Raw genomic sequence first — 15,707 nt, forward strand, 5'->3', positions numbered from 1 at the left:
CCCAAGGCATCGCGTTTACCCTGATACTGAACCTCTGCTGATGCGCACTTTTCTTGCCTTCCCAGGCCTTAGCCATGGAAAAGAACGATGCCATCAACTTCAAGACTTTGGAGAAAGAGCTGCAGGCTGCACTTGCTGCTGACGAGAAGTATAAAAGAGAGAACGCTGCCAAGCTGCGGGCCGTTGAACAAAGAGTGCCTTCCTACGAAGAGTTCAGGTTGGCTTGCAGCTGCTTTCAGCGGGCCCTTCTGTCACGGTGGGCTACAGAAGTTAAGAGCAAGCAGTCTAGATTCAGATCATTCTGGGTTTCTCTCCTGCCCCCACCCTCTACTACTCGGTGATCTCACCCAAGCTCCTTAACCTAGCTGAGACCCAGTTCTGTCTGTAGAAGAGAGACATGGCTGTTATAACTGTTGGAGTGATTGCATGTAAGACTCTGAGCACAATATCTAGGCTACTGTTGTTGTAGTCGCCACCCTATTTCCTGTCAACAAGCCTGGCCGCGTCGCTTCCCCACACTCAGAGAAACATTGTTTCCATCTCTATCTTTGGCCCAGAGGTATTGTCCTTGCATCACACCTGAAACCTCTGGAACAGAAGGACAAGGTGAGAGGAAAAAGAACTGTGCCCTGGAACTGTCACAGTACTAGGGAAAGGACTTTTCAGGATGTGGCCACTGAAATACCCCAGGTAGGTGTGGGCCAGCCTCTCTAGCCCAGCAGGATTTCTCTGTGCTAAAGCTTTGACCTTGTCTGCTTACAACACATATCACTTCCTTATGTCTCACGGAAGCCAACAGAAACAGACTTTTCCCCTCTAATCCCAGAACAGCAATCAGACGGTGGGACTGAGTTGAATTGGGCTCAGCAGTCCTTTAATATTCGGTCTCAGGTCAGTGGTAAATAGTATAATGACCCCTGTGGCAGTATTAGAGAGGGACCCAGCCTGCCAGACCCTTGACTCTTACTTTGAGTTCCTTTTTCTCTGCCAGAGATTTACAGTAAACTCCCCAATTTTCTCAGAGCAATCTCTGACTTACTGTAAAAGGCCAAGAGCTATGTTTCCTTTCTCAGGAGGAAAATCCAAGTACAAATGAGACCTCCAGATCATAGCCTGGATTCCTTGGGCCCGCCCGCCCTCCCTCCTTTCATCCCCAGCTCCCTCATCTGAAAATGAGGCCGCCGAGGCCAGCCTTCCCAGAGCTCAGAGAATAGTTGCAGCACTGAGATGAAAACCCATAACCGCCCCCCCCTCCCATCACAGCCGCAGAGCGGCAAGATGAGCTCTGGACCTGTTTCCCTTTGCAATGCAGGAGAAATCGTCCTTCCAGCCTGCAACCTCCGCAGAGTTTTACCGTGACTGGCGGCGACACTTAAGAAGTGGGCCAGAGCGCTACCAAGCCTTGCTTCAGCTTGGGGGTGCCGAGCTGGGCCACCTCTTCCGGATGGACGTGGGCTTTGGGCTTCTCGGGGAGCTGCTGGTGGCACTGGCTGAGCACGTGAAGCCAAGTGACCGGACGGCAGTGCTGGGGATTCTGCACCGCCTGGCTAACACTGGCCGATTCCCCTTGAACCTGAGCCTGCTGAGCCCTGCAGAGCGAGAGGGCTGCCAGCGCTTGTTTGAGAAGTTGCAGGCCATGGGCACCGCCAGGCCCATGCAGGGGGGGCTCGGCATGGAGGAGGAGCCAGCTGCCGGGCTACAGGGAGAGGAGGAGCTCCTACGGGAGCTGTTAGGGCTGTATGGGGTCCACTGATGGGACCGGCTGCCCTCAGCATTCCCCAGGGGTCTCAGAAAGCATTTTTTAAAAAAGACTTGTTTTCTTTTATGTGTCTGCGTGTTTTGCCTACCTGTATGTCTGTCCACCATGTGCGTGCCCAGTGCCTGAGGAGGCCAGAGAGGGCGTAGTTACAGATGGTTGTGAGCTGCCATATGAGTGCTGGAATCAAACCAACCCCAGTCCTCTGGAAGAGAAAGCAGTTCTCTTAACCACTGAGCCATCTCACTAGCCCCCCCTAGGGACGCATTTTGTGGTGGTTATCTTGGAGTTTCACAGAAGTATTGAAAGAAGTGTTGGGAGAAATCCACACCCACTTATTTCCCTTTTCACGTAGTGGGCTTGCCCACTTCTCCAAGTCATAATTTTATCTATGTGGATCCCCAGGATACCAAGGGCCCAATTGGTTGAGAGTGCTACCTACCTTTTGAGTTTGCCATGTCCCTAGCCTTGAGAGGTGAGTGTGTTTTCATCTAAATTCTGGCCACACAGAGCTTCCTCCTAGAGGGGGAAAAAAAAAGTAAACTCAGCCAGGTGGTGGTGGCCGCGGCAGCGGTGGCGGTGGTGGCGGCCGGCGGTGCACACGCCTTTAATCCCAGCACTCAGGAGGCAGAGCCAGGCAGATCTCTGTGAGTTTGAGGGCCAGCCTGGTGTACAGAGTGAGATCCAGGACAGGTACCAAAACTACACAGAGAAACCCTGTCTAGAAAAACCAAAAAAAAAAAAAAAAAGGAAACTCACTGGCCTCTAATGAAAGATAAGCACTGATCATAACTCTTAACCAGAATATTTATAACCTAAAGCCAGTGAATGAACAGCCAATCAATAATAAGTAAAGGCTCCTTCATTTGAGATGCAGAATTTTCCCCCAGAGACCTAGTTCTTTTCACGGGTTGAGCCTGGAAAATCCCCAATCTATTGGCTCAGGTCTGGCCAGCATCCCAGATGACCAGCTGTGCAAGAGAGGGTTTCTGTCATCTCTCAGGTTGAGGAAAGGATGCTCTCCTGGGCAGGCAGGGCGGAGGACGCTTACAGCTCACTCTGGTTTCCCTTGACCCATTCTTGGGTGAGTGCCAGTGTTCTAGAAAGGTGAGAGAGTGCCAGGTTCTAGAATGATTTTCCCTCGAGTTCGGCCCTGGTGCATTAGAACAGCATCTTGTACATCAGCTGGGAATAAATTGCCTTGCAACGGCTCTCTCCTCTGCAGTTTTCAGGCTTCGTTCACTGGTTGTTTGAACCTTTCTTTATATAGTGGCCTCCTCTTGGCAGTCCTTTCTAAAAAGCCACAGGTCTTTGGTGTCTTGGGTTTTGCCCTGCCCCCTCAAGATCCTCCTTCCTACAAGCATGAGGCTGGCCCACATTACCATGCTCTTGTGGGCCTGGGGTGGTCTCCAGGCCTTTGAGATCGTGGAGAAGGAGAACATCTTTCAGAGGACGCCCTGCCCGGCTTTCCTGATGTTTGATAACGCGGCCTATCTGGCCGACATGAGCTTTGAGCTCCCCTGCCACTGCAAACCTGAGGATGTTTCGGCTGTGGTCTGGTATTACCAAAAGCAGCTGGGAAGCAGCCACACCATCGTGCTGACAGACTTCGATGGGCGCCTGCTCACAGAGGCGGCTCATGTTCGAGTGGGCAGCAGCATGCTGGTCCGCTTCAGCATCCGCATGTTCAGCCTGTTGGTTTTCCGGGCCCAGCCAGAGGACTCGGGCCTATATTTTTGTGGCACCCGTAAGGGGGACTATTTTTATGCCTATGATGTGGACATCCAAAGCAGTGAGGGAATGGTAGCCACCTTCAAGGACAGGGGCCAGGAGCCGCTGCCGGATGAATACTATGGGAGCCTCCATGTCTTTACTACCTTCTGGGAGTGGACCCCCTGTGACCGCTGTGGGGTGCGTGGGGAGCAGTGGCGCCTTGGACTCTGCTACCTGCAGAACCCTGACCTCTCCCCTCGGTACCTTAAGACAATGCCTGATGTAGTGTCCTGTGGCTCTCGGGCTGTGCCCAGGAAACTGCACATCAAGACCAGGGACCACACACCTGAGCTACTGATTCAGAGCTGCCTAGTGTCCTGTGAGAAGAGGCATCAGATCCGGAAGGGCATGCTGACAATCTACAACTATGTGTCCAAAGTGGGCAGCCGCCCCTGGCTGCCTCAGGTACCCATTCAATTCCATCAGCAAAGACTAGGTCACGGCCTCATCATCTCCTGTCCTGGGGCCCGGCCAGAGCATGCTGTGGCCTGGGACAAAGACCATCAGCCCCTCTACCGCACACAGTACCTAAAAGGCGTCAACAGATCCATGAGAGTGTTCATCGACCATGGCAACCATCTCCACATCCGCTTCACCCGGCTGAGTGACCGAGGCATCTATTACTGCTGGCGGCAAGGGCTGAGAATCGCTGGCTTCCGGTTGGGAGTAACATCTCGAGGACGCTACCCAGCCTCGCTCTCAGACCCCGAGACTCGCACCGCTGTGGAACTCACGCTGCTAAGCTACCTGCTCATCACGGCGGTCTTTGTCACCATTCACCTCTGTCGCTGCTGTTGCTACGCACTTCGCTGTTGTCCCAACTTCTCCACCCATACCCTTCTCCAGCTGTGAAAGCCAGCTGTGGTCTAATATGTCTGTTGAGTGATACCCGATGCTTCTGATGGGCACCTTGGGCTGGGGCACCTGACACCGTGATGTCCAAGCCTATTGTTTACAACGCGCTCCCCAGTTCCACGGGAGGGGCCTGGGTCTAATCTGGAAAGTGGAGAAGCCTGAGGGAGGTCAGAGGTCAGAGACTGGTCAGGAGGGTACGAGGACACTTCACACTCAGATTTGCTGGAGGAAGTGAACAGATACCCATCAGGTCACCTATCAGGTGTTGTTGACCTGGAGATGCTTTGCCCTTGAAGTCTGTTGCCGGGCCCTGGTTGAGCTGGATTGGGTGGGATGGAGAAGAAAGAAAAGGAGAGGGAGCTGCTGTGTCTTCCTCGGCCTCCAATTGTTCTGGGAATAGCAGAGCAGCAGGTGTGAAGAGGAAGGTAAAGACGGGGGCAGGAATGGGTGAAGAAAGTGACATCCAACACAGGACTTTCTTGAATGGTGGCACCCAGGCTAGGTCCTGGGGCTGAGAAGAGGGTCTGGAGCAAAAGGCCATGGCACCAGGGCTCTGTAGGAGGTGGGATTTGACAGGCAGCTGCCGCAATGGAGGTTCAGGATCTCAAGACTATCTGTGGTCATGAGCAAGTTGAGTCCTGTCTCGGTCTTGACCCCACCTCCTGAACAAATCAGACCCACTCTGTGGAAGGCTATGGCACATCTTTATTTCTGCTTAGTGAGTAAAGGCAGCAGCACTGTTCTGAAGGTTAGCAGAGGTGGTAACTTAGAGTGGGGGAGAGGGTGAGGGCACAATGTCCTGGGAAGAGGGAGGGGCCCCACTTTCCTTTTTTGATCTTAGATGGGAGGAAAGGACAATAGAGTGGACACTTTCAGCCCCATTTCTGGGCACAGTTCCCCATCACCTGCCCACCAACCAGCCCGAGAGAGGGTGCTCTGGTGTGGAAGGGCAGTCCCACGTTGCCTCCAGGCGGCTTGAACACGAACCAGTCTACTAGGCCCATGCCTCAGTTTCGCAAATTGTCAAGCAGGATGATGCCGAAAATGTAGATATTATTATGTCTATGCATAAGAAAGGAGATGGGCCCTCGGCCTGGAGAAGAAGAGCTAGTAATGACGGAATGGAGAGCCTCGAAAGGATGGCTGTGGTTTCGTCAGGGTCAAGAAGCAGCAGTCGCAGGGTGCAGAGAGCTGAGTGGATGGGGACTATGCGGCCAGGGATAGACCTTCACAACCGAGACAACGGACAGAAGTCCCTCCCTCCTGTTTCATGGTCTTCAGGAGAATGGGGCATTTCCTTGATTCCCAGGATTCAGAGCCAAGTGTAACTGGTTGCCTACAACTTCCAACTCCAATGTCTAAGTCATCACTGGTGCTGCCACCACTGGCGCTCCCAAGCCTGAGTAGGGGAGCCTTCCTGGACTTGACCTCTCAGCATCCACACTTAGGGGCCAGGTACCCCACCTCTACTCCCTCCCAGTACTACTTCCCTCTCCACTTATGCTATAGATTCCCCCCAAGTGCTGAGAACCAAGTCTCTACACGCTCACAGGGGCTGAGACACGAGTCATCTGGAGGGCCCTTAGGACTGCCTTAGTGGCATTCCTGGTAGCAAGTCTGCCCTACCCACTCCTAGATCAGTCAGGGCTATTCTGGAAGCATAAGTCTCTGGCGAGAGCTACTTTGCCGTGGGACCTCGCCTTTCTCTCTGACTTTCTGTCTTCCTCCAGCAGCCTGTGGAAACTCAAAGTCCAGTTCCCAGAGACCTCAGCTCTGGCAACAGTTTCCATACCAACAAGGATGAAGGAAACAATCTGTTAAGACTCCCTGTTCTGCCCGCCTTTCCTCTTTCCTTCCAATTCTACCCCAGCTGCTGGCCCCTCCCCTCCCGACTGCCCCTTTGGGGTGAGTATCCTGTTAGTTGGAGGCGCAGAGTGTGTGCCATCTGTCAGACTCGGTAAGGACTAAGCCAGGCTCGGTAAGGACTGACTGAGCCTCAGGCAGCAGGCAGGCATTAAAACCGAAGGAAGGGGAGTGCTGGTGTGGATGGGAACAGGGCTATCTGAGGAGGAGCTTTGGGCCCTTGACACTGTGTGGCAGGGGCCACCAGGTGGGCACACCTCACATCACATCCTTGTGTTCCTGCTTGGACTCCTTAATGACCTGCAGGGGACAGGGAAGGTGTACAGTGCACGGTTAGGGACCGACTCAACTCCGGGACCCACCACGCTAGGCCGTGCATCCTGAGGCAAGTCCCCAGCTTTCCTGGATCTGTCTTCCCTTGACTGCCATTGAATTATATCACGCTGAGCTCAAACTGGAGGGTGAAATGCCACCAGTAAAGCATTCAACAGCATGCCTGTCACTACGGCGTAAGAGTAGCCATTGATGCTGCCACCACCTCATGTAGAGAAGGCCGTGATGTATTTATCTCCTATTCCCATTCTTCTCCAGAAAGCTGCTCTGAGTAAAATTCGAAGGCCCTTTCTTTCCCTAACTGTCCCAGTCAGAGCTGGACCATCAGGTGGCCTTGGTACACAGGTTGCCCTGAACACACCACCTGTGGAAGGGCTGGGGAAGGAGACTCACATTCAAGGTCAGTCCCTTCTTCCAGAGCTCCATTGGGAAGCCCCCGGGAGTTATTACTAAGGACCTTCCGCGACCTAGTCCCAGGCTTTCTCCAGTCTGGCTTCAAGAACCCCTGAGGGCAGCCAGACCCTGTCCTCACCTCGCCATCACGCATCTCCACTGTCTTTACCACGATGTTCCTCTTGAGGTGTCCTTCTGATACGGACTTGGTGTCCAAGCTGGTTTCTGCAGGTGTGAGGAGAGGAGGCCTCCGTGGGCTCTTGGGGTACTAAACATCCTGTCCTGTACCCGGCTTCCCCATCATGCACCCGGGGTCACGAATACAGGGCTATCTAAGTAGGCAGGAAGAACCTCAGCTTGTCCAAAGTGGCTAGGGACCCCCACCTGGCCCCAGTGGGGCACATCCTGCCGCTGTCCTGTAGCCCGTGTGACCTTCTGATCTGGCACCTGGCTTCCTGGCAACCAAGGGCTACACCGAGAAAGGAGCCTCAGTTTCCCCTTTTATAAAAAGTGCTCACAGTACCTACTTCCCCAGGAGATAGTGAGGGGCAAGTAACTAATACATGTTAACATGTGGCACACATCAGTGATTAACACATGTGAGCCTTCCCCACCCCTGTCTTTTTCCGTCACTTATCTGGACTCTAGTGACCCTCGACTGTCTAGCATTTGGCACTATTACCTCTACCTGGTCAGCATAATGAACTTTCTAAGGCTGAACTACATTCTGAAATATGTATGGCTACTATTGCTAAATGGAATTTTCCCCTGTATCTAAGGATCATTTCAGGACCACATGCCAGTAAAAAGTAATTTGGTCCACCCCCCCTTAGAGAGAAAAATATAGCATGTCACACTCACTAATATTTAAAATGAAGAGCAGGGAACATAAAACTTTATTCACTACAAGAGCAGCAGTCCAGAGGGAACTAATCCTCTGGGCTGAATCAGCACTGAGAGAAGCCTTGGGGACTCATGAATCAAACAGAGCCTGCCCAGAGAGCGCTGCAAGACCCAAGGGGGCCGCCTAGTGACAGGAAGGAGGCGAGGCAGAGGCTGGCATTTGCTCAGAGGCGTCATAACTTCTCATTCGGCTCCCAGGGACAAGCCCCCTTTAACATAGGCTCGCTCTGTGGGCATACCCTAATTACATCGCGCTAGGACCTGGGCTGGGGACGGACGGAAGCTTCTGGGGGACTGGGAGGAGGGAGGCCGAGAGGACTGGGACACAGGCCTGGTGAGGCTCGCTGCCTGTCAAGCTGGGGAGAACGCATAACTGAAACGCAGAGATCTATCTAATCGAGCGCTGGCGGGGCTCCGTTTACAGTCTGGTGAGCCTGTATGGGTATAACTTGTATTGTGAGCCTTTTGAGATGTCTGGTGACTTTGTGGCCTTCCCCTTCTTTGGTGCCTTTGCCCCCTGTAGTGACAAGCAGTTCAAAACAAAACAAAAGGCAAAACATTCAGAAGGGCAGAACTTGTTCGCGGCTAGCAGACCTGGCATCAGCGGCGACCTCACCAGTGCTGGGCGGAGGTGGGTGGGTGGGTGGGGGTGCAGCTAGGGTACAGGGCAGCGTGAGACAGGGACAGCTACCGGCCCCGGGATGCTGTGCTCTGTCTAGGATCTCAGCAGAGGGTCATAAAGGCTCCCAAACGAGAGCTTGGATCCCTTCGTCCCCAGTCCCCAAGAGCAGGCCACAGGCCTGGAAGGAGGGGTGGGAACTCACTACCCCTTCCCACAAGACCCCACTATACTGACCTCGGATCTGCAGGTTGGAGAAAGTTTGTACAGGGATGGTGATGCTGAAAGACAGAGGAGGGGTAGGGATGATGAGGCCACCCTAGGACACCCCCAGGTCCTGGTCCAGGGACAGCATGAAAATCTCAGGGTCCTTTGCCAGGCCAGCCTGACTGCATTGCCAACATCCCCTAATCCCCTAAGTCCCTACCCCTCTCTTCCTCTCTCTCTCCCTCTCCCCCTCCTCTCCTATCTCTCTCTCTCTTCCTCCCTGCCCTCCTTCTCCCCCCTCCCTCTTCTCTTTCCTTCTCTCCTCCCAGCTCTTTCAGACAAGGTCTCTCTATACAGCCTTGGCTGGCCTAGAATTCAATATGTAGACCAGGCTGGCCTCAACCTCAGAGATCTGCCTGCCTCTTCCCCTCAGGTGCCGGGATTAACGCCATGAGCTGTTATGCCTGTGTATATGAGGGCAGAAGTGGGTGTTGGACCCCCCGGAACTGGAGTGTTACTCCAGGACATTGCAAGCCATCCTATGGCTACTAGGAACCTAACCCCTAACTACAGAGCAACCTCCCCAGCCTTCACCCCTAAACTGTCAACCCAGACGCCAATACTCTCCCGGAGCTGGAAGAGTCTGCAGGGAGCTTGTATGTTATCTGCCCCCACAGAATCCCTCCAGAAAGGAGAATGGAGGCTTGGGAGATGAGAGGAATAAAAAAAAAAATGGTCACAATGAGTCCAAGGAAGCAGAACAAATCAATGAGGCCATGGGAAGTCCCATCTTCGTTGGCCAGCCTTGCGGGTCAGCCACTTTGGGGAATAACTCAAGTGCTCAGCCCTGGGACTTAATACTGGTTGGATCCATCTATCTGTTCTTCAGAATAGATGTCTTGGATGTCTATTGTGCGTTAGGCTGGACTCTGGGGGTGGAAGCGGATACAAGGGTAGCGGGAGTACTGAAGAGAACAGGAGTTACCGAGGGGAGACAGCAGTTCCCCAGCGCTGAGGGGAGCTCACCGGTTTTCCTCGCCCTCCAGCAGTTTCCTATAGGTGGCAATCTCGATGTCCAGGGCTAGCTTGACGTTGAGTAGATCCTGGTACTCCTGCAGGTGGCGGGCCATCTCCTCCTTGAGGCTTTGGCCCTCCTCCTCCAGCCGGGCGAGCGCCTCCTGGTAACTCGCCGACTCCCGCGCGTGGCGCTCATCTTGTTCACGCATTTGCCTCTCCAGGGACTCGTTCTGCCGAATGGAGCCGACTGATCTACTGATCGCTTACCCGGCGATCCCAAGAGGCTTCGAGGGCCCGCCCCCGGCCCCCTACCCCGACTCCAACTTTTCAGAACCCTTCCTCTCTTCGTCCATCCCTCATCCCCACCCCCCACCCCACCCCACCCCACCCCACCCACTCCGTCCCCTTCCAGCAACATCTTGGGTGGCGGCTGCCCCGATCGGACCAGTGGTCCCTGCTCGCGCTCACCGTGCCGCGCAAGGACTCCAGGTCGCAGGTCAAGGCCTGCAGTTGGCGGCGATAGTCATTAGCCTCGTGCTTAGCCTGGCGGAGCAGCTCTGCGTTGCGGGAAGCAGCGTCCGTGAGGTCCGCAAACTAAACCGAGAGAGAACCTGAAGTTGAAGGGCGGAGTGGAGTCTCCCTATGGCACAGTGCACAGGCCAGGGAGCTGCCGCCTGGGATGGGAGATAGACATGGTCTCTGGAAAATCAGGAAAGTGGAGTCGACCTCAGGTCTCCCCCCAGGAGCCGCAACTGTAACCGAAGGATTTATCATGCCTTCATCCTGCTCAGGCTGTCACTGGCTTCGGCAACTCACCCTGGACTTGGTGCCCTGGGCCAACAGCATCTCCAGTTTGTGCTTTTTTCTGTCTCGGGTCTCCTCACGACGCCTGTTCTCTACCTGAGATGCCCTTCCCTCTTCTTTTGAGTCTCTAGGCTGCCTGTCTAGCACAAGCCCCACCCTATCATCTCCCCTGTTCTCACAGTCTATATAAACTCTGACATCACCTTGACCAAACGTTTCTCTGTGTCTCGGGAGTGCCGGGCACACAGTAGATGTTCAGGAATACGGGTCACAGACTGTCAGAGGCATCAAAAAGGCAGGCTCTTCAATGAGATGGGATAGGATTGGAAGCTTTACCCCTCTGTCACTTAGGAGCTGTGTGACATTGGGCGAGCTAGTTAACCTTTTAACTTTGCTAGTTAAAAGTAGTAGTAGCAATAACAACGAGTAGTTTGGGACGTAGTGGTGCCTGTGTGGTCCTGAGCAAGGCTGGTCACCTCCATAGGTTATTTTCCAAACTTCCTTCCCTTATTCTCCAGTATGGATCAGGAAGGGCTGCCTGGAAGAGGCAGGCTGCCCCACAAGTACCTTGGACCGATACCACTCCTCTGCCTCTTGCATGTTACTGGTGGCCACTGCCTCGTACTGAGTTCGAATCTCTCTGAGGGCCGCTGTGAGGTCTGGCTTGGCCACATCCATCTCCACATGGACCTGCTGCTGGGCCAGCTGCTCCCGGAGTTCTCGAACTTCCTAATAGGATAAAAGAAGGGGTGTTGAGGCTCAAATCCCAGGCCCAGGCTACAGCTGGGGCTCTCCCAGCATGGCACTTCTGCCTGCCCAGATGTGGCATTGGCTCAGGGAAATGGGCAGCCTTTGCTGGAAGAAGTGCATGGCCTAAGCTAATGGCATGTGCCAGGCTCGCTGGCACACACCTTTAACCCCAGGATGTGGGAGGCTGAAGCAGGCAGGTCTCTATGATTTTGAGGCCAATCTACATAGCATGTTCCAGGCCAGCCAAGTCTACACAGTGAGACCCTGTCAAAAAGTAAAAACCCTAAAGGGTATGGAATGAGAGAGTCTGAGAGCATCTTCCTCCCAGGGCTGCATGGTCAGGAACCAGGCATGAATATGTTTTACATCCAGGCTCTGAGTTCAGAGAACAGATGTGTGTGTGTGTGTGTGTGTGTGTGTGTGTGTGTGTTTGAGACAGTCTCATGTAGATCAGGCTAGTCTCAAACCTTCTGTGTAGTTGAAATTGGTCTTAAACACATTGAGCCTCCTATCTCTGCCTCCCAAGTGCTGAGAGTAGACCACCATGGCATGGCTTCAGAGGGGTTTTCGTGACTGTCTCACATCTTACTGGAGACAGGTGTGGGGGAGGGTGAAACCAGAGAGGCTGTGTGATTTTGTGTGTGTGTGTGTGTGTGTGTGTGTGTGTGTGTGTGTGTGTGTGTTTAAACTTCTCTGGGTTTCAATGTCCTCCCCGTTGTGAAAGGAGAGACTCTGTGAGGGAGACTCCCAAAGCTGACGTGGAGGAGAAATCAAAGACCCACCTTGTGCTTCTCAGAACATGGTGGAGGGGGGGATCTGTGTTCACTTTCCAGGGGTAGTAGATACTGGAAAACACCTCCCTTGTCTGTCTTCCTTCTTCCATTTTCCTTCATCCTGACAGTTGGGTTCTCTGTTTCCCTCTCTGAGTATCTCTCTGTCTGTCTGTCTGTCTTTCTCTCTCACTTGCAGTTTCCTGAGCCTCCCTCCTTCTGCCCGGCCTCACCTCCTCATGGATCTTCCTCAAGAACTGGATCTCTTCCTCCAGTGATTCAATCTTCCTCTCCAGGTCCAGACGGGCCATGGTAGCTTCATCTGCCTCCTGGAGTAGGGAGCGGACCTTTTGGACCCCAGAGTCCCTCCCCACAATGTCTCCAGTTCTGTCTTCCCCCTCCTTGTAGGGGCTCTGGGAAGCAGGCAATTGCTGTGGAAGGCTAAGTCCAGGGGCTGTGTCTGGGTGGACTGCCATCAAGCTCCCTGCCCCCCATCCCTCCCATCTCCCTGACCTGTCTGTAGGCAGCCAGGTTGTTCTCGGCCTCCAGCCTCAGGTTGGTTTCGTCTTGGAGCCTGGGATAGGGGACACAGTATGGACTTTAGGCTTTCCTGAGGACTCTTGGATCCCTGTCCCAACCTCTCTGGAGGTGACTGTCATAAAACACTCCCAAGGACCACAGAGTGGCAGGAGAAGAGAGCGGCAGAGGATTCCTAGACAGAGGCCCTGGCTGAGAGAATAAGCAGCAGATAAGGGCTTCTGCTTTGACTCATTACTGAGGTGCCTTATCGGGGTTGGTGCACCTGCTAATGCTCGCAGAGGCGCATCCACCGCCATGCGCTCACTGTACAGACACCAGTGCACCTCCTGCACCCGAGGGACACACGAATGTCTGCCTCTCAGCAAAGCACCATGCCCCAGAGTTCGACCCCTGGTCACTATCTTTTAGGACAGATTGTATCAAAGCTGCTACTTCATAGCTATGACAATCAAACGGACTTGAGTACAGTCAAAAGGCTGGTGGCAAGCCGGGCGGTGGTGGCGCACGCCTTTAATCCCAGCACTCGGGAGGCAGAGCCAGGCGGATCTCTGTGAGTTCGAGGCCAGCCTGGTCTACAGAGCAAGATCCAGGATAGGCTCCAAAGCTACACAGAGAAACCCTGTCTCGAAAAAACAAAAAACAAAACAAACAAACAAACAAAAAAAGCGGGTGGCAGACAGCCATCTGGGTTCTGCACCCAGGCCTGCCTGCTCTTTCTTGCATTTCCTATGCTTCAGAGATCAGAGCTTCCTTGTGGACACAAACCTCCTCTCTGACCCTTCACAGTGCCAAATGAATGGAAAAGCAGAGCATATACTGGCTGGTGCCCTCGCTACCCTCACAGCCTTCCCCAGTGTGGAGGTGCCCAGAGTGACCAACTCCCTGGCAGCTGACCTTTGGGAATCAGATCCCTGAAGTTTTGGTCTCTCCCATCATGTGAGGGAGCAAAGATATAGCCCTCCCTTTCCCAGGCATGGGGAAACGCAGCAGCTGAGAGGCCGAGCCCTCAGTCAGTACCCTTCCTAATAGGCACCCCTCTCGGTTCAGTCTCACTGCTCATTAGCCATTTTCCCTGTCCTCCTCCTCACTTCTGCCTCAGGGTGCCGAGGTCCTGTGCCAGATTGTCTCTCTCCACCTCCAACCGGGCACTGTTGGCCGTAAGCTGGTCCAGCCGCAGCCGCAGCTCCCGCAGCTCTGCCTGGTAGACGTCAGCCAGTTTGGTGGGCTCCTTGGCACGAAGCTGGTTCAGCTCAGCTGCCAGCGCTTTGTTTTGCTGTTCCAGGAAGCGGACCTTCTCGATGTAGCTAGCAAAGCGGTCATTGAGCTCCATCATCTCGGCGCGCTCACTGGCCCGAGTCTCCTTGAAGCCAGCGTTGAGAGCCCCGGCCAGGGAGAAGTCCACCCTGGCAGGGAGTGGAGGAGACATTCGAGGCAGAGAGAAGCGCGGGATGGTACTCAGGTGGCGGCTGGAACCCAGGCCCCTGACCACCATCTCGGAGGTGGCGTAGGAGCGACGAGCAGAGGTGATACGTCTTCGCTCCATCCTGCCCAGCATCTGCTGGCTCCTGGGATGTCAAGAGCTTTATGGAGTAATGGGCTGGACTGGCTCTACCCTGACTTCCTGGCAGCAACCCCTTGAATAGCCTGAGGGGGTGGAGCTGGGCCCTAGCCCAGCTATGGGGAGAGCGCCTCTCACCCCACTGAGGTCTTTGTATCAGAGTCAAGGCTTCCCTGGGTACACCAGCTTGACTTCACCAGTGATCAAGAAAACCTCCTTTCTGGTAAGATGGGTCAAGAGAGGGCTCGAGTGGCTGAGAAAACAGCTTAGTCCATAAATTGCTTGCCTGTCAAGCATGAAGATCCAAGTTCTAGCCACAGAATGAATACAAAAGGCCAGGTTTGACAATGCATACTTGTAACTCCAGTGCTGGGGAATGAAAAATCAGGAGGATCCTTGGGTCTCACTGACTAATTAGTGAGTTCCAGGTCCCAGGGAGAAATGCTGTCTCAAAAACCCAAGGCAACAGTGCCTGAGGAACAATACCTGAGGTTGACATCTAGCCTCAGCACATATGTGCACACACATGAACATCTATGCAGTGAACAAACACTTGTGTGTGGGTGCACATGCACACGCACACACACACACACACACAGAGAGAGAGAGAGAGAGAGAGAGAGAGAGAGAGAGAGAGAGAGAGAGAGAGAGAGAGAGCACACGAGCTGGGTTGGGTGAGCGAGCTGCCTCCAGCTCCTAGAGCTATAAGCCAGGGCTGTCCTCACTCTGCATGCCCTCACTTCTCCATGGGCCTAGGAAATGTTAGGAACGTGAAGACTCTGTGTCCTGCCTCCAGGATCAGCCTATACTAGTTTCCTGATGACTCCCATTCCCAACAGATGTCCAGAGTCCTTTCCCCGGAACCCACCATCACTGTCTTCTCATTCCTGGAGTTCAGGAGTGAAGGGCCGGGGTTGGGACCCCCACTGTGACTCGGACTTGGGCCTCTAGCTGTGTGTGTGTGTGGGGGGGGGGCATGACAGCAGGAATGATGAGGATCCTAATAGGGTAAGACAGCAGGCCTCCTTCCTGAGCCCCTCTTTGGCATCTTGTCTGGTCTGCTGGGTCGTTTCTTCCTGGTCCAACTTCCCTTTGCTCCTCCCAGAGCCTCGCCCCTGAAGGCTCCACAGAGTAGTAATGAATGGGTTGGCGGTACATGCCGGAATCTTTATTTCTGTAACACCCTGTCTCCCTGGCCACCCCACATTCTCCCAGGAGATTTATCTTCTTCAAGTTCCCACACATCAGGCCTCTGGGGGATATGTAGGTCTGGGAAACCAGAATTCACCACCATCAATGGTGGGGAGGAGGCTGTTGCCATGAGACTTCAGGCCTATCCATCCCCTCCACTCCCGTCCCTCCCAGGCGCCTTAGCCATCTGTGTCCTTAGGCTTCTGGAAAACAGACAGCTCAGCTCCCTCCACCCCTGCCTTCCTCTGTCCATGCTTGAGCTTCTGATCTCTACTCCAGGGCACTTGCTGAATAGAGCCTTGTTCTCTGCCGCCAGAGAGGGAGCCCATACGGCAAGGGCAGCCCCAAGGGGACTGGGCTGCTTTTATCCCAAGA

The 15,707-nt window shown here is 54.0% G+C and overlaps 4 protein-coding genes across 10 annotated transcripts in view; 2 read left to right on the forward strand and 2 right to left on the reverse strand.

Moving 5' to 3' along the window:
* The window catches only part of Eftud2 (elongation factor Tu GTP binding domain containing 2), a 50,451-nt gene extending 47,609 nt beyond the window's left edge, over positions 1-2,842 (reverse strand). Inside the window, exons 1-4 of one of the 3 annotated variants that reach the window (XM_076543453.1) lie at positions 2,808-2,842; positions 2,199-2,275; positions 1,848-1,961; positions 49-261 (exon numbers count right to left, since the gene is read on the reverse strand). The gene's annotated coding sequence lies outside the window, so the exon portion shown is untranslated. Of the gene's footprint in view, positions 1-19; positions 262-1,847; positions 1,962-2,198; positions 2,276-2,650 lie in introns of those variants that run through there. The other 2 variants (XM_076543454.1, XM_006970578.4) reach the window with 2 other exon arrangements.
* On the forward strand, positions 75-1,825 carry Dnaaf19 (dynein axonemal assembly factor 19). 4 transcript variants are annotated; one of them, XM_076543457.1, is made up of 4 exons: positions 75-217; positions 558-690; positions 793-891; positions 1,313-1,825. In XM_076543457.1, exons 1-4 carry the CDS (start codon positions 75-77, stop codon positions 1,751-1,753), a joined length of 816 nt encoding a protein of 271 aa, XP_076399572.1. In that variant the 3' UTR covers positions 1,754-1,825. The 4 variants fall into 4 exon arrangements, with proteins under 4 accessions (XP_076399572.1, XP_006970639.1, XP_076399571.1 ...); XM_076543456.1 differs by having other exon boundaries at positions 88-217; positions 470-690; XM_006970577.4 differs by lacking the exon at positions 793-891.
* Positions 2,843-2,920: 78 nt separating the features above from the next.
* On the forward strand, positions 2,921-4,413 carry Fam187a (family with sequence similarity 187 member A). The gene has a single exon (XM_006970576.4). The coding sequence runs from the start codon at positions 3,119-3,121 to the stop codon at positions 4,379-4,381; it is 1,263 nt and encodes a 420-aa protein (XP_006970638.1). The 5' UTR covers positions 2,921-3,118; the 3' UTR covers positions 4,382-4,413.
* A 658-nt stretch (positions 4,414-5,071) lies between these two features.
* On the reverse strand, positions 5,072-14,335 carry Gfap (glial fibrillary acidic protein). 2 transcript variants are annotated; one of them, XM_006970575.4, is made up of 9 exons: positions 13,672-14,335; positions 12,557-12,617; positions 12,277-12,372; positions 11,091-11,252; positions 10,188-10,313; positions 9,729-9,949; positions 8,733-8,776; positions 7,113-7,198; positions 5,072-6,547 (listed from the first exon to the last, which is right to left on the reverse strand). In XM_006970575.4, the coding sequence occupies exons 1-9, from the start codon at positions 14,136-14,138 to the stop codon at positions 6,506-6,508; spliced, it is 1,305 nt and encodes a 434-aa protein (XP_006970637.1). In that variant the 5' UTR covers positions 14,139-14,335; the 3' UTR covers positions 5,072-6,505. The 2 variants fall into 2 exon arrangements, with proteins under 2 accessions (XP_006970637.1, XP_015850692.1); XM_015995206.3 differs by lacking the exons at positions 5,072-6,547; positions 7,113-7,198 and adding an exon at positions 7,840-8,393 and having other exon boundaries at positions 13,672-14,190.
* Between the last annotated feature and the right edge of the window lie 1,372 nt (positions 14,336-15,707).

The sequence above is a fragment of the Peromyscus maniculatus genome, chromosome 8 (genome assembly GCF_049852395.1).
Source record: "Peromyscus maniculatus bairdii isolate BWxNUB_F1_BW_parent chromosome 8, HU_Pman_BW_mat_3.1, whole genome shotgun sequence".
Taxonomy (NCBI): domain Eukaryota; kingdom Metazoa; phylum Chordata; class Mammalia; order Rodentia; family Cricetidae; genus Peromyscus; species Peromyscus maniculatus.

Excerpts from the sequence above, each read along its gene's own strand:
- Gfap (XM_006970575.4), bottom strand. The coding sequence starts at position 14,138 with ATGCTGGGCAGGATGGAGCGAAGACGTATCACCTCTGCTCGTCGCTCC. Across the intron at positions 12,618-13,671 it reads CTCGGCACCCTGAGGCAGAA|GCTCCAAGACGAAACCAACC; the intron begins GTGAGGAGGAGG and ends CCCCTATCCCAG. Across the intron at positions 11,253-12,276 it reads TGAGGAAGATCCATGAGGAG|GAAGTTCGAGAACTCCGGGA; the intron begins GTGAGGCCGGGC and ends TTATCCTATTAG.
- Dnaaf19 (XM_076543456.1), top strand. The coding sequence starts at position 88 with ATGCCATCAACTTCAAGACTTTGGAGAAAGAGCTGCAGGCTGCACTTG. Across the intron at positions 218-469 it reads CCTTCCTACGAAGAGTTCAG|TCGCCACCCTATTTCCTGTC; the intron begins GTTGGCTTGCAG and ends CTGTTGTTGTAG. Across the intron at positions 892-1,312 it reads CCTTTAATATTCGGTCTCAG|GAGAAATCGTCCTTCCAGCC; the intron begins GTCAGTGGTAAA and ends TTTGCAATGCAG.
- Fam187a (XM_006970576.4), top strand. The coding sequence starts at position 3,119 with ATGAGGCTGGCCCACATTACCATGCTCTTGTGGGCCTGGGGTGGTCTC.